The sequence below is a fragment of the Vicugna pacos genome, chromosome 10, assembly GCF_048564905.1.
Source record: "Vicugna pacos chromosome 10, VicPac4, whole genome shotgun sequence".
NCBI lineage: Eukaryota > Metazoa > Chordata > Mammalia > Artiodactyla > Camelidae > Vicugna > Vicugna pacos.
Window position 1 is genome coordinate 72,052,128 of NC_132996.1, and position 27,011 is coordinate 72,079,138.

General features: G+C 59.9%; 1 protein-coding gene across 7 annotated transcripts in view; it reads left to right on the plus strand.

Annotated features, from left to right (window-relative positions):
- The window catches only part of ANO1 (anoctamin 1), an 80,013-nt gene extending 56,481 nt beyond the window's left edge, over window positions 1-23,532 (plus strand). For all 7 annotated transcript variants that reach the window (XM_072970498.1, XM_072970496.1, XM_072970494.1 and 4 more), the window contains 10 exons: window positions 2,822-3,023; window positions 3,173-3,284; window positions 4,202-4,259; window positions 5,814-5,914; window positions 6,525-6,670; window positions 9,026-9,178; window positions 15,121-15,173; window positions 15,803-15,987; window positions 20,068-20,173; window positions 21,799-23,532. In XM_072970498.1, the coding sequence (XP_072826599.1) occupies window positions 2,822-3,023; window positions 3,173-3,284; window positions 4,202-4,259; window positions 5,814-5,914; window positions 6,525-6,670; window positions 9,026-9,178; window positions 15,121-15,173; window positions 15,803-15,987; window positions 20,068-20,173; window positions 21,799-22,041 (1,359 nt within the window). In that variant the 3' untranslated portion in view covers window positions 22,042-23,532. The remainder of the gene's footprint in view (window positions 1-2,821; window positions 3,024-3,172; window positions 3,285-4,201; window positions 4,260-5,813; window positions 5,915-6,524; window positions 6,671-9,025; window positions 9,179-15,120; window positions 15,174-15,802; window positions 15,988-20,067; window positions 20,174-21,798) is intronic.
- Window positions 23,533-27,011: the final 3,479 nt, after the last annotated feature.

Here is a 27,011-nt window from a genome sequence, read left to right on the forward strand (position 1 = left end):
GTAGCCGAGGGTCTGAGGCTGAGCTGCACGGACTGCTGATTTGAACAGATCGCCAGCACTCGGTTAGGGGATTTTAATTCCACCCAGACTGGGCCGCGCCCCGGAGGCCTCGGGTCCGCGTTAGCCATGGTTTCATCCCCCACAACAGATCAGGGCCACACATGCTCACTGTAGAGATGGCCGCCCCCTCGTCCAGCCCCCGAGCTTTAAGTTCGAGTCTGGCCCCGGGGGTCCCGCGCGGCTGCTGTGGGCCGTGGAGCTAGACTGTGCCCAGCGGCCCGAGGGCCTCACAGCTGCCTGTCCCCTGCCTGCTGGTGAGGAAGCGGAGGCGGGAGGCCTTGCCCTCTCCCCAGGCGACCAGCCAGCAGGTGTGGGGGCCAGACGCCAGGCAGACAGTCTGCCCCGCGACCCCCACTGTTCCGTGTGAACTTGGCGGGGTGTCTTGGTTTTCCGTGCTGGGGGCCAAGGGGCATGAGGACCCCTAACCTCAGTAGCTGGAAGCAGAGTGAGGGCTCGGTTTCCCTCATGCTCTCACACACGATAAGATGTAAAGATGTACTCGGCTGACGTAAAGAAGTCGTAATGGGGACTTCCAAGACCACGAAGTCACTCGGTGGAGCCAGGAGGGCTACTGTGCCGTCCAGGTGATTCGGGGTGGGGCCCCAGCTGTGTTTTGAGGACCCTGGAGCAGGCCCCCCAAATGCACGTGAGGGATGTGCCCCCCAGGCTTGGTGCTGAGGGTAACCTGAGGATGACAGGCGTCAGGGTTCAGCCCCTCCTGAAAGAAGCAATGTCACCATGAAAGGACCAGCAAGGGAGTGGCAGGAGGTGGGGAGGCTCTGGGCCCTCCGCCTGCACCACAGCAAGGAGTTTGGACAAGAGCCCTCAGGTATACACATCACTTCCTTGAATAGACTTCAGAGAGTTTTGAGTTTGAATCAGGTAACTCTGTGATGCCTTCAGGCACTGGCTTCTCTGACAATCTGTGTCTTTGTTCCTCTTGGTCACAACACGGCTTCTCCACCTCCAACATCACCTCCACTTTCCAGGAGGAGGAAGGGGAAGGGCCAAGGGGAAGGAGATGGATGCTAGTGGAGGCAGCCCATCTTTGAAGGTGCTTTCACAGAAGGCCTGCCCACAACCTCTGCCTGTATCTTGCTGGCCATCTCGTCTGCAAGGGGGCACAGAGTCCCGCCCAGCAGAGGCAGGACAGTGGGTAGGGACCTCGCTGGCCCTTGAGGCACCAGTGACCCCATCACGGATGAATCAGACACAGTGTCATCCTGCACTCAGGAGCTTCACTCACTGAGCAAACCTCCGATGGTCCCCTCCAAGGTGCCCACGTGCTCCTGCTCCTGGAGACGCTGCTGTGACGACACCAGCCAAACCCTGGCGCTGAGGCCCTTTCCTTCCAGAGGGGACATCGCGCCCAGGAGGGGCACTGCTGCGGGGCTTGTCCCGGAGGCGCACTGGCCTCCGCGGGGAAGGAAGGCCCTTGCTGAGTCACTCTGCGCGCCTGGCCCCGTCTGCACCTCCGTGTGCCGGCAGGAGGGGGTCTCCGAGCCCAGGGTGGTGCCATCCCCGGGGAGCTGGGGGAGGATACATCCTGGCAGGAGTGAGGGGTTTTCCCAGGAAAGCCCTCATTCCGGGAGCTGGGAGGTGGCGGGGAGAGGTACCCACGCCTCACGACAGGGCTGCCCGTCGTCAGGGTGCCGTGTGGGGAGCAGACGTTCCCCGGGAGGGTGTGATCACCATTCAGCCGCCCGCAGATGTGGGCAGAGCAGAGCTACTGGTTCAAAGCTTCCTAGCAGCTTCCCACGACTGCGGCCTCCCACGCGGGCAAACCAGCCACAGCCCTTCCAAGCTGCAGCCTGAGAGGGGCCCAGCGCGCGGCCGGTGTCTTTCCAGGGCTGTCCCGGGAGCCTTGAGGGGCCGTTCTGGCAGGAGCGGGTGGCCCCGCACACCCACCCAGCACCCTGAGTGCCTCCTCGGGGCTGGGACTCCCAGGCGTCCTCACCCCGAGGGCAAGGCAGGGAGGTCCCAGGGTCTTCCCGGGTGAGTCAGGGCCTTTGAGGGGGGAGAAAAGGCACCCAGGCAGGCAGGCAGCTCCACAAAGAGCAGCCTTGTCGTCCTAGCCAGTGCCTGCCCGTCTCAGGCAACCACCCGCCCAAGTTGTGTGGACTGTTCTGGTCCCAGTGGGTTTGGCAGGTTGAAGGGCTGGCTCTCAGGGATGAGCCAGAAGGGTGTGGGTGGCTCCTGGAGGGGTTGGGAGGAGGGACCCCATCCGTCTGTCCCAGCCAGACCTGCAGCGCTGCCCACGGGAGCAGACCGCCCCACGCCCCACTCACCTGCTGCAACAGCTCTGCATGGAGAACGTCACTGCTTCCGCTCAGGGTCACCCGGCCTGGGGGCAAGCCCACCCCATAGTCGGCTTGCCGGCTCACACATTAGGAAGCCACCTGTCCTGTGGGGACAGTGGGCAAGAAGCCGCAGTGCCCCCACAGCAGGCAGAGCTGTGCACTCCAGGCTGGACAGACCCACCTGTAAAATCCTAGCTGGTGTGCTGGGTGACCTGGCCTGGTTACCTAACCTCTCTGAACTTCTGTCTCCTCTTCAGTAAAATAGAAATTAGCCCCTCATTCGCCCGTGAAGTTAAGACCCGTAAAAAGCCCCTGGCATTTGGTGGGTGATGAGAAACGTCCATCTTTGTTCTGAAGTTGAAGTACTGTGGGGGTGGGGAGAGCTGGAGCGACGGGGGCCCAGGGGGCTGTCCAACGCACATGCCGGGCCGAGCCACGAGTGTCCCCTCTCCCCTCTGCAGATTGCGGTGACCTTCGCCATCGTCCTGGGTGTCATCATCTACAGAATCTCCACGGCTGCCGCCTTGGCCATGAACTCCTCCCCCTCCGTGCGGTCCAACATCCGGGTCACCGTCACAGCCACCGCGGTCATCATCAACCTGGTGGTCATCATCCTCCTGGACGAGGTCTACGGCTGCATAGCCAGGTGGCTCACCAAGATCGGTGAGTGCAGGCCCGAGTCGCCCCCGTCGTGCCGTGGGGCCTTGGGCGGGTCACTTTCCTTCTCTGAGCCCCATTGCCGAGCCAGCCGAGGGAAGCGGTCAGCCGGGACCACGGCGGTGGCTCAGCAGCGCGCATCTCGCTCCTGCTAGAGGTTCCAAAGACGGAGAAGAGCTTCGAGGAGAGGCTGATCTTCAAGGCTTTCCTGCTGAAGTTCGTGAATTCCTACACCCCCATCTTTTACGTGGCTTTCTTCAAAGGCCGGTAGGGACTGCTTCAGTGACTGAGACTCCCCAACCTTTTCCTCTTCCTAGTCCAAGAGAAGGGTCCCCTCCCCATCTTCCTTCAGGTGGGAGGCACCTGGACCTGGGGCAGAGCAGTCAGTGGGGCTCCCCTGCCACTGAGTTTGGGTGACCAGAGCGGCAGGGCAGCGAGGACCCCAAACAGCAAGCTCCAGGTGCTCCCACAGTGGGGGGCGGGATGAAGGCTGCAGGAGAGGGTTAAGGGCAGCCGCTGGGTCCAGGCGAACCCCATGCCTGGACCCTCTGAGCTGTCCTGGGTTTATAGGCGCCTGTGTCCACCCACCAAGACTCCCCACCATTGCTCCTGCCAGGGGCTGGCAGGTCTGGTACCAGAGCCCCTCTCGAAGTGTCCTCAGCATCGTGGCCACCCTCCCACACCATGGTCCCCGAGCTGGACCACAGCATCCAGGCCCCCCTGAGTGCGTCCATGATGACAAAGCAGGCTCTCAGTGGGCCCCTCACCCCACACATCCCACAGGAGGCCCCCCACCCCGCACGTCCCACAGGAAGCCGAGAGGCGGCCCCGGGGACACCCCCGCTGCAACCTGCCCGCAGTCCCCAAGGGGGTTCCGTGACCCTGCTGTGGTGGGTGGTACCATCTGCACCCAGGATGCTTTGCCCTAGCCCCCTCCTGGGCTTCTTCCCCTCCGTCTGCCCCTCAGCCCGTTGGTTTCCTGTTGAAGTTCCATTTTCTTACCCCTCGGTGGGTTTGAGAATCACATGAATATTCAACCAACAGAAATGGTTGTCTTGTAGTCATTGAAACGGGCAAGAGAAAGGCCTGCGAGTACACCGGAGGTTCTGGCTTGGGGGTTCTCTCACCTTGGGGGTCTCCCTGAGCCCGCTCTCCCCTCTCTAACTGACCCCCAATCATTGCAGGTTCATCGGACGCCCGGGCGACTACGTGTACATTTTCCGGTCTTTCCGCATGGAAGAGGTAACGAGGTTGTGCAGTGTGTTCTGTCCTCACAACAGACCTGCCTGTTCCCGCCCCTCTGAGAACCCTGCTCTGTCCTCCAGCGGCTGGGGCGGGGCTGCGGTCATGTTTGGCTGGTCCCTATAGGATTACCTTAAAAGGAGAAAGTGTCTTCAAAGGCATGAAAACCAAAAAAAAATCCTTATTTTTTTTCTTTTTGTATAAGGATTTTGAATGTTTTTCTCTTTGGTTAAGATGAATCATGAGAAAAAACAGAACTCAGCTACAATTCTTTCACTTTAGTATTGAAACACCCACCTCTCTCACACAAACACAACGCCAGTGAGCTCTGGTTTCTGCCTAACGGCTCTGGCCCCTGCAAGTCTGGTTAGTGCCCCAGCTGCCTTCTGCCACTGAGTCCTGGCCCCTAGACGTACTCCGTTGTCTCCATCAGACCAAGCTGGGCTTCAGGGCCAGTAGTCCAGGTGTCAGGGAGGCCTGTCAGCACTTCCAACTCCCAGAATAATTTAGCTTATGGGAAAAGAAAGGGGCGGGCCTTCCTGATAAAGATTTGGTGAAATAGGGCTTGGGGTGGGCATCAGGTACAGGGTGATCTGGCCGCCTTGGAATACAGTCTAGAGGTTCAACTATCTGAGTGCCAGCCCCTGAACATCCTAAGACACAGGCCTCATCCATGGTAACAGATGTCTGCAAAAGTCCCAGGAAGCCCTCTCCTGTCACGTGACATGTCCTTTATATAGATGACACCCTGTTGAGCTCTATTAAAGAGAAGTTGGGGAAATGCCTTTGTGAAATAGAATAAAGCAAAGGACATCATTTTTTGTAATGAAATGATGGCTCTCCTAAATGAATTCTTCGGTAACAGTATGTAAAACTTTGCTCAGGACCCACAGAGGGGTCAGCTGCACCCCAGGAGTTCACCCCGTGTCCCTGGAGTTTCCTTCACTCAGACGAGTTAAGCTTCTGCCTATCTGCCCGGCCTGAGGCAGTACCGGCCCTTAGGCTGTATGGAGCCTGATTCCAGCCTGTGGGGCCCAGCGTATTAGCTTCCTGGGGCGGCTATGACGAAATACCGCAGACCAGCTCGTTTGAAATAATAGAAATTTATTCATGTACGGTTCTGGAGATCAGAAGTCCAAAACCAAGGTGTCAGCAGGCCTCCAACATTCTAGGGCGCCTCTCCCAGCTCTGGTGGCCACTGGCAGTCCCTGGCGTCCCCTTGCTGAGAGATGTCTCTCTCCAGCCTCTGCCTCCGTCTTCCCGCGGCCTCCTCCCCTGTGCGCCTGTGCGTCTTCTCTTCTCACTAGGACACCAGTCACTGGGTTAGGGCCCACCCAGCCCCAGGATCTCATCTTGGTCACATCTGCAAAGACCGTATTTCCAAATAAGGTCCCCTTCTGGAGTTCTGGGGTTGGGACGTGGCCTGGTATTTGTTGGGGGGCAGCGCGAGGGCTGGCCTCCCCGCTCTGCTCGCTGGGGCCGGGGCCGTCTCTCCCGAGTCCGCGGCGGGTGGGCGGGCGGGCCTGGCCGCTGAAGCCCTGCTCTCTGCTGCAGTGCGCGCCGGGCGGCTGCCTGATGGAGCTCTGCATCCAGCTGAGCATCATCATGCTGGGGAAGCAGCTCATCCAGAACAACCTGTTTGAGATCGGCATCCCGTGAGTAGCGCCTGGCCTTGGGTCCCAGAGGAGCGAGGGGGAGGCTGGGCCTCAGGGCACCTGGGCGGCCTGGGCGACAGGTGATGCGGGGCCTGTACCAGGGTGGGGCACCAGAAACAGGGAGGTGGTGAGGACAGCGGGGAAGATGGTGGTAGACCAGGAGAGGAGAGGGCCAGGATGACCCCCTGTCCCCAGCTGGCTGAGGATGTGGGGTACCAGTGGGTGCCCCCAAGTCTGCGTGCCTGCCCCCGTGGGGGGGCAGATGGAGGTCCTGGGGACTTGCTTCCTTACCTTGTGCCCTTTGCGAATCACGTCCCGTTCCCTCCCCAAGGACGCCCCCCGAGTCCACTCGGGCCCAGCCAGACCCCTGCACCTGCAGGGCCTCCCCAGGCTGATAGGTGGCAGTGACCTCCCTGCCCCTCAGTTCCCTCTGTTGCAAACTAAGTGATGACGCTTGACCCCTGTCCTGGGGGTCAGGACCAGGGAAATCATCACAAATGCACCAGTTCGGCCTTTAAACCCCGACGGCTCGAGAATTGCAAACCACAGCTCCCGAGCCCCCAGGCCCGCCTTCCCGGAGCCCTGACCCGGGAACGCCGCGTTTCTCCAGAAAAATGAAGAAGTTCATCCGCTACCTGAGGCTGAAGCACCAGAGCCCCTCCGACCGGGACGAGTGCGTGAAGAGGAAGCAGCGGTACGAGGTGGACTACACGCTGGAGCCCTTCGCTGGCCTCACCCCGGAGTACATGGAGATGAGTGAGTGGGGGGGAGCATCCTGCCCTGCGAGCCCGGGTAGGACGGAACCAGGCCAGCCAGCGGCCTGGGGCTCCCTGCGGCCCCTGCCCAGAGAGGAACACACCCAGGATGGAGCCAAGTCACCTGCAGCCATGTCACTGGATGGGAGGATGCCCAGAGGTGGCCCAAGACTCCTGGGGTGGGGGAAGGGAGAGAGAAAAAAACGCAAGGTGTGGCCTGCACGGCAGCCACCTGGAGCCTCCCTGGCCCCATCTCCTCCCTCTCCCTCCACACGGGCCACGCTGGCCTCCTGGCTTTTCACAGACACACAGAGCTCACACCTGCCACAGGGCCTTTGCACTAGCTGTGGCCTGCCTGGAATGCTCTCCCCCAGTACCTGCATCACTCACTCCCTTTCTCCAGGGCTGTGCTCAGAATGTCCCCCAGCAGTGGGGTCTTCCCAAACGCAGTGTTTAAAGAGAGCAGCCCCCCCTTTATATTTCTCATCACAGCTGACATCTTTAGTACACATCACTCCTTCATTCCTTCTCCGTCTGTCTCACCGGTAGAATTGAAGGTCTATGAAAGAGGACCTTTGGGGTTTTTTCCTCTTTACTGCCATATTCCCTGCACCTAGAACAGGTCTGGGCATGCAGTGGGTGCTCAGTATGTGTTCACAGAGTGAATGGATGACTGACGGCAGTCAGAAAGTCTCATGCAGAGGAATCCCAGAGTGTAGTACCCCCGACCATGGACAGCTTATCTGGAATGCTGGTTCCCGGGCCCATCCCTGATCTATGTGGGGTAAGACCCAGGTCTCTCCATTTCTCACAGGCGCCTGGGCAAACGAACCAGCCAAGGACTGCTCTGCGGGGTGAGGTGGGCAGGGGCAGGGTGACCTTGGGTGGCAGGAGCCGCTCCGTTTAACTGCATCACAGGCGCTTCCCTGCACACCCCTGTTGGCGGAGTTGGTCCCAAGAAGTTGCTCCCAGCTTCCCCAACGGGGAAGGAAATGACTCCGGGACTGAAAACAAGAGACCGTGGTGTTCGGACAACGGCCTCTGTTTTCTCCTGGAATCAACTCTGGGCTGAACCAGAGGTGGGCGGGCAGCTCCGTGCCCTGTGGGCCCGGGGAGGCCGGCCGCTCCCCACTGGCTCACACTCAGCATGGGTCTGGGAGGTCTCCGCTGCCTGCCACCTGACCCCTGTGGGAGGATGGACACCAGGAAAAGCAGCCTGTGATGGGTTAAGAGACCGCGGTGGTTCGTTTCTCCAGATTTCAGTTTTTAATGGTAGCTGGAAAGACACGGTCCTTTGGGGTCTGGTGAAATGAAATTCTTGGGACAGGCTCCTCCTGCCCACCCAGGGAGTGGCCCACCCCGTGCCTGCCCCACACCCCAGCACACGGGGCACACTGTCCTCCTCCAGGCCGACTCCGGCGGGGCGCCCAGAGTGCACAGATGGATAGATGGACGAAAGGGCCCAGGTGGGAATGACCTACCCCCGCCCCCACCCCACCTGCATCTCCAGCTGCCCTCCCTGTCTGTGCGGGAGGAGGCAGTATCACTCAGAAGCCAGGAGCCCACAGCCCTGGGACTCAGCAGCCCCCTGGCCCACACGCCAAGCTTATCCAATGGCCTCCATCACCTCCAGGCCAGTGTCTGCAGGAGCATCCCGCGCGGAGCTGCCATGGGGTGCGCAGGAGGCCAGCGACGTGGCCCAGGGATGAGGGCTCACACGGAGCCCCCGCCCGCCGCGCTAACAATGGTCACACTCAGCCCGCCAGGCATGGGGTGACATTCTGCCGGCTTCCTTGTTTACCGCCTGGCAGCGAGCACCCTTGGACGGGGCCCGGCTGTGCAGTTCCCAGACCTGCTTCCCCCACTCGCTTCCGTTCAGCAACCTTTCCCTGACCTCCTGGGGAGCCGGCCCTGCCCTGGCTGCAGCGTCCGAGGTCCAAGGGTGGGGATGTGAGGCCGACAGACAAAATTGTCCAGGACAGTGGACTGTGGGCCCTGCCCAGCTCCCCGAGGCCCGATGGAAGGGGACACTGGGTGCTGCTGGAGAGGCATTTGTGCCCCCAGTCCCCCAGGCCCCAGGAAGCACTACGCTAGGGCCTCTTCCCAACCCGGACACGGGGTGACTGAGGCTGGACCCTCGTGCTCACAGGCACCGTTTCCCTGCGTTACTGGTGATCTTATAAAACCAGACGTATGAGTAAGTACACGTCCATTATTCAGCAGTCAACACTGAGGTCCAGCGCAAGACTTGGACTCCCCCCACAGTCCGCCCAGGGAGGCAGGGCACCAACTGGCGGGGTCCCGCTGGCCTGGGGCAGGGGCCACGCGTGCTGACCGCCCCCTCCTCTGTCTGCAGTCATCCAGTTCGGCTTTGTCACCCTGTTCGTGGCATCCTTCCCGCTGGCCCCACTGTTTGCGCTGCTGAACAACATCATTGAGATCCGCCTGGATGCCAAAAAGTTCGTCACTGAGCTCCGGAGGCCGGTGGCCGTCAGAGCCAAGGACATCGGTGAGTGACCCCACACCGGGGTCTGAGAACGTACTGGTCTGGGGGATGGAGGCTGCGCCTGGGGAGACAGAGGCTGAGCTGGCAAAGCAGGGTCATGGGCTCCTCACTGGGCGGGGGACTCAGAGACCCATGCTGGGGTGATGCAGGGCCTCCGGCCTCCTCTGCACCCCGCCCTGACCTCCTAACTCCTCAGATGTGCTGGCCATGGTGAATGTCTGGGAAAGAGCTGGTGTCTCGGATAAGTGACTGTGTCCCCCTCCAGGAAGTCCACAAGACGCATTTCCTCTCAGATGGTCCTCAACACCCCCTCCCCACCCCGGACATTCGCATGGCCCCAGAGCACAGAGCCACACCCATGGGGAAGCTAATATTAGCTACTTATTACAAGTGCCTCTCTACAGAGTGTGTCATTTAGTCATTTAATGCTCACAGAAAAGAAAGGGAAGGAGGGAGCCCTTCCACTGATGAAGGAAGAGCATCGTATACTTGCCCATCGGCTCAGAGCTAAGAGCAACCCAGGCCTTGTACCCCGAGTCACTAAGGGGCTCCTCAGCCGTGTGGAGGAGGGGCGGGGGGTACGTGTCACGTCAGCACAAGGAATAGCTGTCTAAGAGTCAGAGGCGTCAGAGATGGAGTGGGCTTCCTTGTGGAGTGGTGAGCTCCCTGTCAGCTGAGGCGTGTAAGCAGATGTGGGTTCCCATCTGTCGAGGAATGGGGAGATCGAGTGGGCGTGGCTCAGAGCCCCGCCAGCAAGGACGGTGCCCTTCTCATCTTAAAGAGAAGCCACTTAAACCAGGACCTAATTTTCAGGGTGAAAACAAAGAAGTCTTTATTGGAATTCTATCTTGAAATGAGAGGGAAAACTGCAAAAATACATTCATTTTATCTCCTACTTGACACGGTTTTAGTCAGACGCGCACCTGCGCTGGTTCTCTGCTGGTTGTTGGAATAATCGACGGCTGGATTGCGTGTTGGGAATGCTGTCATTTCACCGAAATAAGGTTTGCAGATGAGGTTTGCACACCAGCCGATGCGACGTCTCTGGGTTGAGCTTTCGTAGCCCAGATATAATTTGGCAAAAATGCAGGGGCTTCATCCTCCCTTCCAAGAGCTTCTCCAGTCCTTGGCTTTGGGTCGCCCTCCCTGAAAGTGGCCCTCAGGCCATCGCACCGCCATCGATGTTAGCGGTCCGGTCCGGCCGGAGGCTCCTCGGCCCCTGCTCACCTGCGGCGCGGCCCCCACCCACCGCCCGTGCCAGACCTGCTGATTCCCCCCAGCCGCCCCCAGGAGCCTGGACTCCTGCTTTGCCCGGTGCCGTCTCTCAGGCTGAACAGGACACTGTGGTTTTCACAGCTCAGACGTGGTCAGAGACCGGCGATTTCGCCCGGTTCGCGTTTGCGCTGTGGCGTCCGTGGGGAGACCTGCGAGGCCCGGGCTCTGAGGAAGTCTGAGAACCCTTGGTGTTCCGGGGGAGGGACGCTGAGCCCGGTGCCAGCACAGAGGGACTCTGTCTCCCTCCTTTTTGGGCGACCCAGACAATCATTTAAAAGTCAGCCAACAGACCCTCCCCTGCCAGGCTTAATGATTTTAAGGGCCCCTGAACTCCCTGGCCCTCTGAAGTCCCTTCTGGCTCCCAGGGTCCCCGATTCTGCCTCGTCTGTGGCCCTGGAGCGCGCCCCTGCCCCTCCCACCACACCCCTAAATGGCCAGGAGGGCCGCGGCCGCAGGGCAGGGGGCCGGGGGCGCCCGTGCGAGGCGGCGGGCTTGCTGTAGTGCTGGCCCGAGCCCGGCTCGCCCTGCCGCGAGGGCCCAGAGGATAAGGTGCCGTCTCTGCGGACGAAGAGGCCATGTGCTCGAGTCAGAGCAGGCTTCTCACCGGAAGGCAGAGTTTCTCATGCTTTTTTTCATTTCACACTTGAAAACCTAAGAGCTGTTTTTCGCCCGTGGGCCTCCAGACACTGGCCGTCCGCTGCCTGCGGCCACCAGCCTGTGTTTGCAAATCCCCCTGGAGATCCAGGGGGGGCGGCACCGGGGCTGAGGGAAGCACGCCACGCCCTGTTCCGTGTCTGGCGCTGAACTTTCTGTGGGGCTTTCTGCTGTCAGGTCCTCCCCAGGAACCTTGCAAGGCAGCTGACACAAACCCTTGGTCCCACTTTCCAGATGGGGAGATGGAGGCCAGGTGGTTGGCAGGGCGGAGCTGCACCCCGAGAACTCAAGCCCTCGGCCCCTCCTGGAGCCGCCACCCCTCCGGACACACCTTGGTGAGGTGCACGCCTCAGGCCTCAATGGGGTGGACGGGGCAGCCCGCCAGGCACTCCCTGGACAGCCCTCGGGAGTTCTGAGCCTGCGCCCAGTGGCCGTAAAGAAGAGAGCGTGGCCTCCCACCTCTTGCTCCTTACAAAGGCTCAATTCTCAGGCACCCAGAGGCCGTAGGCGAGTCCACAGCGGCCAGTGTTTGCTTTGGCATCTTGTGCTTGGCAGAGCCGGGGCCGTGCCCAGCAGCGGTACCCTAAAACCTGCAGACCCCCCGGGGCGGAAGGGAGCATCAGGACGCCCCCGGCCCTCCCGGGCCCCGGTGGGCGGTGCCACTCCCACCACAACCCAGGCCTGGACCGCGGCCCCGGGTCTCTGCCCTCGGCACCTCGTTTCTCCCAGCTCTCACGGATCAGCAGCTCCCTTCCTGGTTCCTGCCTGCCTGGTTGGTGGAGCGTAATCTGCCCTTCTCTCCTGGGTCTGTTTACAGGCTCCTCCGCTGTAACCTTTCCTTGAAGAGGCCTTTGTATTCCTCCGGTGATCCGTGCAGGGCCCTGAAGGGACAGAGGGCCCCAGTGGCCCCCATGACCCGCACCCATGGGGCCATGGGCATCTGGAGGAGGCTCTGCCACAGAGCCCAGGTGCCTTGACTGCCCTGCCGGGTCCCAGAGAGGGAGGCATGGCGCGTCCCTGCAGGGACCCAGCCCCGGGCATGCATGGGAACCTGCACCAGCGTCCCAGCCCTGACTGCCGACCCCAGACCCACATGCCTGCTGCCCTCGGGCTCCATCTTCAGAACCTTCGGGCGGGAAGCTGTGCCTGCATCCAGCTCCTGGGCACTGCGGGTGGGCAGGCAACGTGAATTCCTCCCTGTCGTGTTCTTGGAAACGGGGCTGCGCATCCCCTGGAGTGGCAGCAATGCCTTGGAGAAGAGGGCAGGTGGAAACGGGGCAGCTCCCCTGTGAGACTTTTGTAAAGGGAGCCCCAAGACCTTTCCCAAAGAGCGTCAGCCCCTGGGACCTACGGGTCATCAGAGAAGCGATTCTCATCCTGGAGTGTGCGTCGAAACAACTCAGAGGCTCAGGACTCCGAGAGAGGCTGACCCTGCAGGCCAGGGGCTGGCATCCTGGTTTTGCATTTTTCAAACAGGACCCCATGATTCTGGTGTGGGGTCACACAGAGGACCATTGCAGGTCCTGTGAGGCTCAGTTCTGGGCTGCGGAAAGCGCTCACTGGCCCCCCTGGTCTCCCACCTCCCTGACATCCCTGTTTCCTATTGTCATCTCTCTCGGCGCGTTGGGCCAGTCACCTGGGCCAGACACAGACCCGTTTCCTCCTGCAGAACTCAGGGGCCGTCTCCCGAGGGAGCCCTCTGCCCAGAGACCTCCACTTACCCGGCTCACCGGGACCAAGCACCCCAACTGGGAGTTCTCTACCTCAGACCCCGCGGGGCCAGGCGGGGCTGCACGCATGAGCGGACTGTGCGCACACACAAGGGGTGCTTGTTTCCAGTTCCCGTCAAACACCCAGCCCTCCCGGGGTTTTTGTCTCCCCTCTTGAGCACGGGTCTGGGTTCAGATAAATGTTTCTCTAAGCAACACAAGCAAGTTGCTGAGGTGTAGAGCAGAACTTCAGGGCACAGTGTGGCCTGAAGGGTGCGCCACTGCCGGCCACAGCCGGCTGTTGTCATGGAGACTGCCAACCTGCTGCTGACCAGGAGAGGAGGCCCTTTCAGAAGCAGCAAGTCTAGATTTTTAAAAATACAGCATCCCTGGGAGGGTGTAGCTCAGTGGTAGAGCCCGTGCTTAGCATGCACGAGCTCGTAGTTTTAATCCCCAGTCCCTCCCTTAAAAAAAAATCATCCCGAGCTGTAAACATCAATCAACATTTTTTAAGTAGCAGGCAAGCTCAGTGAAACCCACGTGCCTGAATGTGGCCCAAGGGCCTCCATTTTGCAACCTCCGCTCAGCATGAAGAGTCTGGCTGGAAGTGCTTTGCACACCCATGCAGTCAGTCAACAAACACCCAGCAGCGCCTCCGCCCCACGTGCTAGTCTCTGTGCTGGGCCCAGGAGAGATGCAAGGATGGGCAGTTCAGTGTCTCCGGGAGCTCGGAGTCTGCAGAAGGGCTCCCAGCCGCCGAGACGCCCAGCTGTGGGAGCAGGTGGAGCCTGTGCCTCGCTGATCGCCTGGGGATGTGTTCCTTAATGAGCCACATCCCGCTGACTTGCACCCGTGTGCTTTCTTCAGGGGAGACGGGCAGGGTGGGTGCATCTGGCGCCCTGAGGCATGCAGGCCCCGTGACCGCCCTGCCTCAGTTCCAGCCCGGAAGTGAGTTGGGAATCGCTGCTCTCGTGGGAGGACCCAGCGGAGCCACCACGAACTCCCCGCCTTGGGTCGGGTTTCGGCCCGCATGGGCGTGAGCACTGCTGAGGGCAGGGAGGCGGGCCCCACCCCTGCACGGCCCGGCAGACCTGGTCTGCAGTGGGCATCCTAAATGCTCGTTCTCGCGGAATGTTCCCCGGCCGGGGCTGGGGAGCCTTGCCTCACAGTTGACCTCGGGTGCTGGGTCAGTGGTCCAGCTTCTGGGCCACGTGGGCCTGGACTCCTGCTGTCTTGGCAGGCTGTCTACATGTACCCCCAAACAGGTGCTCCCTGCAAGGGCAGGATCCCCAGTGCGCAGCCCTCCACGCCCTGGTTAGGGAGCCCCACCGTGCTACAGTCTTCCTAATGACCAGCTTTTGTCCCCTCCCACCCCTTCTGAGAAGCACAGTTGTCACCATCACAGATCTGGCTTTAAGCCGGGAGAGAGAATGCCTGGGACAGGGTTCCCAGCCCCAAATCTGTGGTGATTTGCCTGGCCTGATAGGACACCGCCAGGGTGCGGGCGGGGGGCGGGCATGGGTGCTGGACCCCTTTCCAGGGTTCACAGGACTGAGCCCAGATGGCAGAGCCCACAGCTAAAGTACTTCCTTCCTGGGCCCTGCTGGGATGGGGGCCGGTGGAGCATCCCTGCTGGCGTTTCCCCAGGTCCCTTGTGTCAACCTTTTGTTCACCTGTGATTAGGCTCAGTGCTGCACTTGGGGTGATGGAAACAAGGGGGCATCTGGATAGAAAATGGCCTGCACCTCACTGCTGTCTGGTCATTATGCCCAGGACGCAGTCCTGGCCAGGAGCCCTGGCCTTGCTCCTGGACCCTGGCCCTGCATCTGGCCAGTCCCTAAATCCAATTTTCCTAGCACGAGAGCTACATGAAAGTCCTAGGACACCAAACCTCGTGAGTTCCATCTCCAGGCAGTGCTCATGGGCCCTTTGGGGCAGGAACTGCACCCAAGTTGAGCCTTCCTCTGTCTAGAAAAGAGCCCTGCTAAGCCGATCAGTGGTTCACACGGGTTTGCAGCAGGTTGCTCAGAGCCAGTAGAGACCAGGTATTTTTAAGCATCTCTTTTGAAAACCACAGTCTGCTTGCTAACAGCTGATGACGGTACAAGCCGTGGGCTCTGTGGTCAGCCAGGCTCCCCCGGGGTCCCCCCTGGACAGTTTCTCTTTACTGCATGTCTGATCCCCACCCCACCCCAGAGAAGGGCCAGACCAGCCCCTGGAGAGGCCGAGCTGCGCCTGCCAGCCGGCGTGACTGAGAGTCAGAAGCAAGAGGCTCTTTATATCTGTGCTTCTCCCCTCCTCTCCCAGGGATCTGGTACAACATCCTCAGAGGCGTCGGGAAGCTCGCAGTCATTATCAACGTAAGTGATGTCCCTGCGCTGCCTGGGGACCGGGCGCCCCTTCCAGGGCGCTGGTCTCAGCCTCCAGTGCAGCCCCGGGCTGGTGGGAGTGTCTCTGTTCAGAAGTGTCCCTCGGTCGTATGGAGGGGGCGGGGCGAGCTCTCAGTGGGAATAACGAAATTTCCTCCACCTTTCTCTGCAGAGTCCTCCCCCGCGCCCACCTTGGCCCCTAAGTCCGCTGTCTCCCCAGACAGAGAGGAGGAGAGGGGCAGACAGAGATAGGGAGGGCGGGAGAGAGACACCCAGACACAGGGACAAGGAGCGGCACTCGGACAGACAGACAGAGATTCCTTTTTGGGTCTTCCTTTTTTTAAAGAAAACTTAGTTTTCCCCCCTCATCAGAATTCCCCAAGCCTTCTCACTCAGGGATGCCCTATTCCCAGCCCCCAGGCCCTCTTCTTGGGGTGACAGGAGTTCCCCCAACCGTTCGTTTGTTCACATAATGTGCCAAGGCCACATGGTCACGTTTGCCAACTCGGGTCACACGGCCAGGCCCCAGGGCCAGTGCCACCCTGGCTCAGGTGGGGCACCTCCCCCACCACTGCCCCGCCCAGCGGGGGGTCCACACTCACCCAGCGCTCCCCGCCCAGGCATTCGTGATCTCCTTCACGTCCGACTTCATCCCCCGCCTGGTGTACCTGTACATGTACAGCGAGAACGGGACCATGCACGGCTTCGTCAACCACACCCTCTCCTCCTTCAACGTCAGCGACTTCCAGAACGGCACGGCCCCCAGCGACCCCCTGGACCTGGGCTACGAGGTGCAGATCTGCAGGTACCGCTCTGGGCAGCCCTCTTTGAAGAGCCAAATTTGGTGGCCTTCTGGGAAAACTCCCGTTCAAGCCAGGATTCCCTCAGGGCAAGTCACAGAACAGCTCAATGCTGCTTCAAAAAAAAAAAGATCCCTGGGGTAGGGGTAGGGGATGATTTATTAGTTCCTTTAACTGAGAAGTTTGGAATAGCTTCAGGCATGGCTAGATCCAGGGGCTGCCGTTTGCCCTCTGGCCCCATTCTGACACTGCCTCCCAACTTTGCATTCCTCCATGTCAGCATCATTTTCTGGCAGGTGGAAAGGAGCCCCCAGCAGTCTTCTCTACTCAGCAGTCTCAGTGGGAAGAATTTCTCTTTCCCGCTAGTCAGTAGAAGTCCCAGGATTGAGTCTCACTGACCTGTCTTGAGTCACAGGCCCATCCCCAAACCACTGTTGCCAAAGTAGGGGAGGCTCTTACCGGCGAGGCCTGGGTCATGTGCCAGGGGTGGGGCCTTGCCATAGAATTGGGGGCATCCCAAGGAAAACTGGGGTGCTGGGACTCAAAGAAGGAGTGATGGATGGTGGGCAGGCAAAAGCAACGGATATCGGAGATAGCCAAACCTGAGGGGCCCCATCAGCTGGCCAGACACTGCAGAGAGCACCCAGGAAAGATGGAGGTGGGGACGGGTAGGGGTGGGTGAGGGGCAGAGCCAGGCCTGGCCATACTCTGTGCATTGTCCTTGTGCCAGCCTGGGTTAGGGGCTGGGGACCTGGGAGTGGGCCGCATGACCCCTGCTCTCCAGAGGCCTCGTGCAGGAGCAACGGAAACACACAGATTCGTGTAAAGGGGAGCAAGCAGCTGGAAGCCCAGGTGAAGGGTGGGGGCGGTGGGGGGCACTCCAGGGGGAGGAGCACAGTGGGCAGAAGCAGAGAGGTGAGAATCAGGGTGTTTGTGGGAGGGAAACTTCAGCCTGCCCTGGAATGTAAAGGGGTGAGACTGGAGGGATGGGCAGGGGCGCAGCATCCGGGGTCAGGATGCGGAGGGCTGTCATGTGATTGGCCACTGGCTTCGAGTTGAGGCTGAGAACGGGGAGTAAGAGCTGAGACAGTGTGACCTCAGCACGCTTAGCATCTGCTGACAGTCTGAACGGCCTCCACCCCCACCGAGACTCAGAACACGAAAGACCGCAGGGGCCGAGATTCACATCCCAGAGCCCACACGATGGAGCTCGGCCCGTCCTGCGCAGCAGATGTTTGCTCCTCGCCTATTTGCTCTTAGTTTGCACATGGTTCTGCTAAGCTTATCTATTGGTCTTCACACCCTTGACGTAGTAGCAGGGGGTGGAGGAGACTGTCAGGGGTCAGGGTCCTGCCAGCAGCAAGTAGTGGCCTGCGGCTGCAGCAAAAAAACAGGCCCAAGAAATGGAAACACAGCACCACCCGGGGTCATCGGAGGCCCTGATTAAAGAGAAGTTACGAGATGTGCTTTGTGTTCTGGCTCGGAGCAGGGGCCGCGTCCACCCTGGGGCCCGGTCCAGCGGTGGAAAGGACTGAGCTGAAGCCAGGCCCGCCAGCTAGAGAGGGCAGGTGGCCCGCAAACACGCAGCACCGCCCGCGGCCCGCTTCTCAGGGTCCCGTCCACCGCACGTTGGTTTCCGTGCACACGGATGTGGACATGGACATCACAGGAGAGGCCGGGGTGACCTGCTCCGACGGCCGGCCTGGTTCCCTTGGGGAGGATCAGCCTGGGGCGCGGGGCTGAAGGGCTCTGGGTCCTCCCTCCCTGTCCCCTGCAGGCACGGGCCCCCAGAGCCCCGAACAGCCCTGAACTGCCGGCCTAAGAGCCACGTCTGTCGGCCAGCTTGCACTGCCCCGGCTTTGAACGTCCCACGCCAAGAACGCGCTCAGGCCACCTGCTTAACTCAAAGTGAATTTCAGAGGAAGAACGATAAGACGGGGGCAGGCAGGCATTTCATTAGAAATTCCCTCAGAAACGGTGTTGGGGTTTACAGGGCAGACGCTGGTTTTTCAAGCCCTAGGAAGCAGCTCCCCGTCCGGGCATCAGTCAGGAGTCCGGCCGGGAGAAAGGGCCCCGTCTGGGTCCCCTGCGGAAGCTCTGGCCTGGAGTGGGGCCTGGTGCACAGTCCCTGCTCAGTGAATGTCACTTGTTACTTTGCCCCCGTGGAGGTGAAGGCGTGAGCCAGCCCGCTCTGCTCCCTGGGATTCTGGCTTCGGCCAGGCCCACCCCTCGGTTGGCCACAATCAAGTCTGTAGGTGCGGTGCACTCCATGCCACCACCAGCCGCACCCACGCCAAGCCGCCTCCCAGGGGAGTTGGCTGTGGGAGGAGTAGCGCCCAGCCCAGCCTGGGGCAGCAGGTGTGGGAGAGGAGCTGGGAGCAGCGCTGGCATCACAGCTGGCTGCTATTAATTTCCGCACTAAAACAGGCATCGCTCACTGAATGCTCACAGCCAAGCCCAGAGAGAGCATTATTATCCTCCCCGGGGGAGCTGGCAGGCAGAGTACAAGCACTAAGCAAGGAAAACAAAGAGATTGCCTCTGATCGAGGTCAGTGCAGACGGTGAGGGGTGGCATCTGGACACGTCTTGAAGTGGGCTTTGAGGGGTGCATAGGAGTTTTCCAGGTAACCCAAACACATGGCCCAGCATCCTGCTATAGCTGGCCTTGAGCACAGGAAGAAGTGGGAGGAACAAGTGTGTGTGGCTTCTGACAGGGGATGCCTGTTCCCATCAGAGATCAGGTTGTGCAACTTCTGCATGGCTCAGCACCTGGCGCCAGAGTGTGTGCACCCAGCCCGATCCTATCTCTGGGGTTGGCAGCTCGGCACTGAACAGGCCCGCAGAGACTCTCGTCCAGCTCCCACAGACACAAAGCTCTGTGGGTGAGGGGCCGTCTGTGTCCCCCGCGGAAGCTCTGGCCTGGAGTGGGGCCTGGTGCACAGTCCCTGCTCAGTGAATGTCACTAAGCAAGGAAATGCCAGACCAAGGCCCAGAGAGGCCAAGCAATGGCACAGGGAAGCACAGCAAGGCGGGAGCCAACTGTGGGTTGACGGCAGGCCTAGGTGTACGGAGCCAGCTGCCTCCTCTCCCGGTTTCCTGCACTGGGCCCCCACTTTTCAGTGACCAACAGGGCACTCCTGCAGCCCAGCACCTGGAAACCAGCCCAGTGTGGCTTTCTTGGACAGATTTGGGAAAGTTTTCCAACATTTCCTCCAAATTTAGCTTTGTTAAAGCCAGGCGCCTCCGAATTCGGGGCAGTCAGGGGGCCAGGTGGGGACAGGGCCCTGGCTTCTCACCCTCACCCCACCTCCACACAGAACAGCTCTGAGAAAAAGGCAGACCTACCGTACGAGAGGCGCCCCCACTCCCTGAGGGCAGGGGGCGAGCTTATCTCAGCAGAAAGTCAGTGGGCAGCACTGCAGGTGATAAGGTGAGGGGCAGGCTGGTACTTACCCCGTGGAGATAAGGAGGTAGCAGCCGGGCAGCCACGGGGACAGGGAGGGAGGTGCCCCCGGGGGCCGGGCCCATGGGGCAGGGCAGGCCTGGGCACAGTTGCCTGGTGCCCTGACCGCACCAGCTGTGTGTTTAACCTCGCACCTGGGCTTCTTTGAGGAAATGTTCCATTTTTCCCCATAGCACCCCTACAGAGCCGGGAGAGACGGGAGAAATGGTTTTCAAACGGTTCCACGGACCCCAGCCTGGAGTTTTGTGGACGATGAGGGTTGGGTTGAGGTTCCAGGCTTGGGGACCCCACCCCTCTTCAACCAGGGAGGCCCTGCTTGCTTTGTGTGACCTACTAGGGTTTCAGCTGGGACTTCTTTTTGGGAAAAGGGCCCCACTGCCTTCTACAGCTGGGAACCTCTGCGCCGGGCGGTCCCAGAGCCCCTCCCGTGCGCCCGCAGCTAGGCTCAGGGGACGCCCGGTGGGGTCTGCGTTCCCCGCGAAGCCCCCTCGCCTGCCCGGCCCACGTGGGCGCCTTCCCCCAGGGAGGGCAGCTCTCCCGCAGGCATCCCGGGAGCCCCCCGGCCCAGCCAGACCCCAGTTCCTCTTGAAGATCCTCCCTGACCCCTGGCGGCCTTCGACAGGTACAAAGATTACCGGGAGCCGCCATGGTCGGAGCACAAGTATGACATCTCCAAGGACTTCTGGGCCGTGCTGGCCGCCCGGCTGGCCTTCGTCATCGTCTTCCAGGTGCGAGGTCCCTGTTGTTTCCGGGTTTAGGGATCGGGGCGCTGAGGAGGTGCTCTGGGCACAGAGCAGGGGCAGGAGGGCAGGAGCTGGCTGACGTCCGGGTCCAGAGGCTCGAGGACCTGCTCTGGACACCCAAGGGGCAGCGGAGGGGTGGGCTGGCGCCCAGGCCCTGTGCAGAGACAGGTCCCAGAACCTTGTGAGTGAAAGGAGGGCAGGGGAGGGGCCGGACCGGCGCTGGCAGAAGGGTTTGGGCTCCTTGGCATGGGGGGGAAGGTTTAGTTAAATATAAGTGGTGTTTATTGAAGGAGACACGGAGGGGGCCCTACCTCAGCCTCCCCTGTGTGTGGCAGGAGACGACCCCCAGTGGACAGGAGGGCAGTGGGGTCCCCGCTGACTCCAGCCCCCGCCAACAGCCGGGGAACTCGGCCCCCCCGGCCCCGTCTCTGTGGAGGGGGGCGGGCGACCTCTGAGGCCAGAGTGATTCCCCGTGGACAGGACCCCAGACTGGGGAGCCGGCTGGTGCACACGGCGCTGAGGGCTCAGCCGGGCGGGAGCCCCCTCAGCCGCCCGGGCCCTGCTGAGCCGGCACTCCTGTGCCGCCCCTTAGCACCGGGAACCCTAAGAACGGGGTTCCAGCCCCAGCTGGCCCCATCGACACAGTGTGGCCTCAGGCAGGGCTCCCATCCCCCGAGGCGCCCCTGTCTCCCCTGCCAGCTTTCCACAACACTCTGCAGGCGAACTGGCATCTGGGCCCCGTGCCCCAGAAACAAAGCCTGAGGGGGGATTCTGGTGCCGGCGGGTTATTGAGGGGAGGCCCCGGGAGAGGGGCGGGAGCTCGGCAGGGAGGGGCTCTGGGCTGGAGCGAGCATCCCAGCACGCCTGTGGGCCCAACGGAGGCAGAGAGCGCCGGTCATTGGCTGCGGGCTGTCCAGGCCGGGAACAGGGAGACGGAGGGGCAGTTCCTTGGGCAGCTGTGCACTTTGTGGCCACTGCTGGCCACCACAGGGGGCTGGCAGTGCCAACCAAGAAAGGCGGGGCCAGTCAGGGGACCAGCATCCTCCGTGACAAGGCGTCTACCTCAGCCACACGTGCCAGCAAGTGCTCGCCAGACAGAAGCTGGAAAAACAGAAATTTCTGTTTTTCCGTAGAAGCGGATTTATTTGCATCCTACACACCAGAAATGGATCCGGGGAGGGGCCAGGCGTTCAGGGTGGTCCTGGGAGGCGTGCCAACGGCAGGAGCACCTGTGGAACTGGCAGTTTACACGCCATCCATTTTTGCGCCGTTTGTATTTTAGCCGTTTTCCTTGAAGGCTTAACACGCGTTGCACTTGGTGATGTGTGGCCAATCAGATCGTTGTTAAGCCTCCCAGTCAAGGGATTCAGAATCGCTTGGAGACTTTTCCTAGTTACTGAGCTCAGATTCCTTCAAGAAGGTCGGCCGCGACCTGAAGGCCCCCAGGGCTGGTTTCCTGTTTCATTTATACCTTCTGGGAAACTGAGGCCCGGGGGCTCCAGGGCATGGCTGAGGTCACAGGGCGCGGCGCTGCCAAGGGGCTGCAGGGGAGGTGGGAGCGTCTTCCAAGCCCTCTCCTTCCCACCCCCACTCGCTGGCTCTCCTTCCAGAACCTGGTCATGTTCATGAGCGACTTTGTGGACTGGGTCATCCCGGACATCCCGAAAGACATCAGCCAGCAGATCCACAAGGAGAAGGTCCTGATGGTGGAGCTGTTCATGAGGGAGGAGCAGGGGAAGCGGCAGCTGCTGGACACGTGGATGGACACGAGCCGCACGCCGGCCGGGCCGTGCGGCAATCACAGCCCCCCCGCCCGCCCTGACAGCCCTGACAGCCCGGGGGGCGCCCCGTAGCGGCCGGCAGCCCCGGCCACACACACCCTCTCCCGGGGCAGGCGGCGTCTTGCACCCACCTGGCCCGGTGGCTCCTGTGTTTGTTGCAAACCTGGAAGACCACCTTCTGATAGGACAACATTTTTCCATCTTTTCCTGGTTTTTTTTTTCCCTTGTTTTTGCACAAAACCGTTATGCAGGGAATTCTGTTATCTTTAGTATTCAAGGTTAATCAAAATGATCGCTGGGGACGGGGTGACACACAGTGAGTGCAGGCACTTTGCAGAAGCAATGCTCGAAGTCTGGGGTCTCCTTGGTGGTGGGATGTGAGCAGTGACCCCCCCAGAAGTCATCTTCTTTAATCCTTCTGATGCCTTAAGGGAGACGCAAGGTGGCACGCCAAGGCATGGGCCGAGCTGGCGGGATATGTGAGGGAGAACGGGGAAATGGGTAAGGAGTAAATGAGGTGGACACCAGTTCCGAAAGGCGTCACCTGCCCCTAGGTCGGAAAAGTGAGACTTTTTATCACCTTTTCCTTCCATGGGTGCAGAAACCGAGACACTGCTCAGAAAGAAGGGCTCCCTGGCTCCGTCCACTCAGAGGGCCTGGGAGCTTCAAAGTTACTCTTGGAGACCTAGCGGGATGCTGGTGTCCTGAGTGTAACAGTGACAGCCACCTGCGGGGACCCCATCGTCCGCCACACGCCTCCCCCAGCACGAGGCAACAGGAAGCCGCGCGGTGAGCGACTCCGGCCTCCGAGGCTTTTCTCCTGGCGGCTTCAGGGTTTCAAGACGTCTTAAGGCTTTGGGGAGAACTTTTGCAGCTTCAGAATATTTATTGGGTTTTTGTAATCAATTCTACGGTGGATTTGAGGGGGTTTTTTTTCTGTAGCTCAAAGGTGGAAGGCATTTATTTTATTAGCTAACCAAATACCATTGAGAGGAATTTAAAATACGGTTACTACCAAAGATTTTTATTAACAAAGGCCTCTATTTTGATAATACCTCTTATATTTTTACTTACAGGAATGTTACTGTTGAACAATTATCATTTTAAAAGCTTGTAAAAAACACATCTCATAGGTGATAAGAATGATCTTATTTGCAGCCATTCTCCTAACCGACTGTCTGAAGTTTCTCAAGCACCCGGAGAAACGTGAAAGGAACGTCTCACCGAAGGGAGGGAAGGAAACACAAGTGTTTGTCGTGAATGTGTGGTTGGTGAGACACTGACCTTCCTGTAAGCTGCCTACTAGGAGGGACGTCCGTAGGTGTCGTAGACTTTCGTTTTGGGCTAAAATCATGCAATCTGATGCTTCTCTTTTGTCTTGTACAGTAAGGAGTTGGAAATGGGGGGTTTTGTATATCAACACTGTACTCAAAATTAGGTGATGACCAGAAGATCCTTTTATGGAAACCATTTTTTTAAAAACAGAATGTACTCAAATCCATAGAGGACCATGGCTGAACATTCATCTAAATAAATTTGTATACACAACACTTTCCTCTCAAACCCTGTCCGCGTGACTTTTGCCCGGGGAAGCTCGCGGGGCTGTCCCCAGAGCCCCGGGGCCGGAGCTGCAAATTCCGGAGGGACTCAGAGGTACCTGTGTCCTCAGTGCCAGACCCCTGACTTGTTCTAAAAGTTCCTGCAACTCCGTGTCTCTGCAAGTGTGTGCGTGTACACGTGCGTACATGTGTGTGTGCGCGTGGCTGCGTGTGCACACCACGTGTGTGCAAGTGGTTGTGTCTCAGTGTGTGCGTGCTGGTACATGTATGTGTGCGTGTGTGTTGGACGGCAGTTGTGGTCACACCTTCCCAGCGGCCTCTTCCACGATCCCCGAACCCCAGCCCCTGGTCCCACCAGCCCAGCAGAGTAGTATCTGGGATTTCGAGCTCCCCCCACACCTTTCGGGCACCATGCTTGGGTTGCCGGTGTTTTCATGTGAGCAAGTGGGGACGCTCTTTCTTGAATCCATCACCTATAATCACCACCATTTCATGAAGGAAAGAATATTTTTCACACCCAAACGTGCAGCCTGACGCTGGGGACATTTCTTAGGAGTCACTCTAAGGAGGCCTCGACCTGCCCACCTGCAGGGCCAAAGAGACCCTCGGACGCCCCCTAGTGCTGGTCTCCAAGGAAATGACAAACCCAAGTTCCCAAGCCCTGGCTACCCTGTATCAGGAACATTCTTCTTCAGCTTTGGAACCACTGCCTTAGCCCTGATGAGGGTAGCTGCCAGGATCTGCATCACCGGGACTCCTCCCCTCTCGTGGCCAGGGGCCAGTGAGAGCTCACCTGGGATCTTTAGTCTCACCAGACAGATGAGGAAACAGTCTCAGAGTTAGGGGAGGGGTGACTTGCCCCGGATCACCCGTCAACTGGGCACCCAGAGTGTACAAGACATCCACTCTTGCAAATTCAAGAAGAAGCAGTGAGCAGAGCAGACACAGCCCCTTCCCTTGGGGGATGACTTCTTGCCCTGGAAAAGGCAGGCAGGTTCAGGCGACAGGATGCCTGTGCAAAGGCCCTGAGGCAGAGATGTGCTGGGTGAGTTGTAGGACCAGCAAGAAGTTCACCACGTCTGAAGAGGGGACAGTGCAAGGGGGCAGGGAAGAGGGAGCGCAAACCAACTGGAGCTTGGTGTAAGTCCACGGCAGGGGCTGGAGGTCTTAACCAGGACAGGGATGGATCTGAGTCACATTCTGAGGTCACAGCAGCTGTTGGGTGGAAACTGCAGTGGAGTAGGGCCAGAGAGGAGAGTTGCAGAAATTCAGGTGAGCCATGATGGGGCCTGGACGAGGGGGTTAGAGGTGGGGGGAGAAGAGCCAGCAGGTAACATCACAAACACATGGTATCTGGCTACAAAAGGACCCCCCAAGATGAGCTGGTCAGCCAGGGCCGTTATTTCACAGATGGACACAGGCAGGCCCAGAGAGGGCAGGGGCTCCTCTGTGGTCACACAGCAAGCTGGCTACACAGCTGTCCTCAGACCCAGACCCCTGGTACCCAGCGCCAAACATTTCCTGCTCCTCGTCCCTGGATTGGTGCGGTGTGAGCCAGGCAGGGCTGGGCCCCTGGCACAGACAGTGAAGGACAGTGACCCACAGGGGGCCTGAGTCTGGGGCGGGGGCACCTGGCCGGCGCCTGGTACTGGGACTCCACCTGAGGGTGGGGGCTGCCGTGACAGCAGCCGGCCTAGGACACCTCTGTTTCATAGGCTCAGTGGTTATTAAATTTTTTAGTTAATTTAATATATAAAACCAGGCAAATACACCAGAAAAATCCAGATTTGCGTGTTCTCTTGAAAAATCACACTATCTGGTGAGACAGCCACATTTTTCACCACGTCGCAGCCGCTCACTGACCGGAGCCCAGGGGCGGCTGCTCTTCTTTGGATGCTGCTGGTCCTTCTGGCCCATCCCAGTCCCTCAGCCCACCCTCCCAAACGTGCCCAGCTACGGGCGCCATTGAGAGTGTGGCTGCTGGAGTCACTGGCCTTTCTAGGCAAGCCTCAGGCCCAGTCCCTGTCTTGGGATCCAGGACCAGCTGCGGGCTTCCCTGGAGCAGGGTGTGGCCGAGGTGTGCGCCTGAGACCGGGCCACAGGGCTGTCTCCACCCCGAGGCTGGACTCGGGGCCCCTGCCCCAGGGCGCCCACATCCCCCGCTCCCACACCCTCACCTGAAGGGTCCCAGGAGCCATTCACGTGCCCCCGAAAGTCACCCCACTACAGGTGGTGAGTGCCCCGCTCCTCAGCAGCACTCGTTCACCCGTCCATGTTTCGTAAAAGCCACAGCGAAGCAGAGGGGCGCTAGCACTTGCCAGGGAAGAGGACAGGAAGGGGCTGCGGCCAAGTGCCAGGCGGGGGGGGGGCCTCTGGGGCGCTAAGCGAGCGAGTGAGTGAGCGAAGGGTGGGGGGAGATAGAGCGATGGATGGATGGATGGATGGATAGATGGATGGACAGATGGACATTTGCATGGATGGGTGGATGGATGGATGGATGGAGAGATGGTTGGCTGGAGAGATGGATGGTTGGATGGATGACAAAAAGACTGGCAACTGGGCCTTTCTGCCTTTGAGCTGAGTGGACCTCCTAGTCAAGTGGGGGGATGCTGGTGGAGGAGGTAAGGGGCCCATGGCAGGTAAGTTCTGGTGCCATCTGGACCACAGATACGCCCACAGCAAGCAGCCCACCCACTGCTCACTTGTAGCCTTTGGCAGAGAAGCGTGTGGCACAGATGTGTCTGACGCCTGACTTGGCCCGGCACAGGCATTTTAGCTTGATTTGCTCAGACGGGCTGGTGGGCGCTGCCCCGGCCAGGAGCCTGCCGGAACCCACCCCTGGGGAAAAGGCAACCTTGTAGATACTGAGGTCTGATTTCCAAAGTTCTGCCAGGTGATTTATTTAGCGTGTCCATTCTCACTCCCCTCTCTCCTCAACACCCCACTCCCATATTTTTAATTGAAGTACAACATACAGAAAACTACACATACCTTAAGTACACAATCAAATGCCACAAAACACGCACGCTTCTGGAGTCAGGACTCAGAAGCAGAGTGGGCACCCTGGAAGCCTCCTTGATGCTCCCTTCTGACTGCCCTCCTCACCCGGCTGTCACACACCTTCCTGACTTCCCGCAGCAGGGGTGAGAGCGCCTGGTCTGGCTTGTGGGTGGCTGCTGCCCTCTGCTGGCGGCCTATGGGAGCTGCATCGGGGAAGGAGGAGACCCAGCGGGCGGGGTCTGTGTTGGGTTTCCGTTTGCAGCCCTAGTAAGTGACCACAAACATAGTGGCTTAAAACACCAACGTGTTCTCTTACAGTTCCGTAGGCCGGACAGCTGACACAGTCTCACTGGGCTAAGATGAAGGTGCGGGCAGGGCTGGACCCCTTCCGCCATCTCCAAGCCAGCCATGGCAGCAGGTCCTCCCCCGTGTCTGTCCCTCCAGTTCTCCGCTCAGGAGGACCATGATTGGATTGGGTCGCCC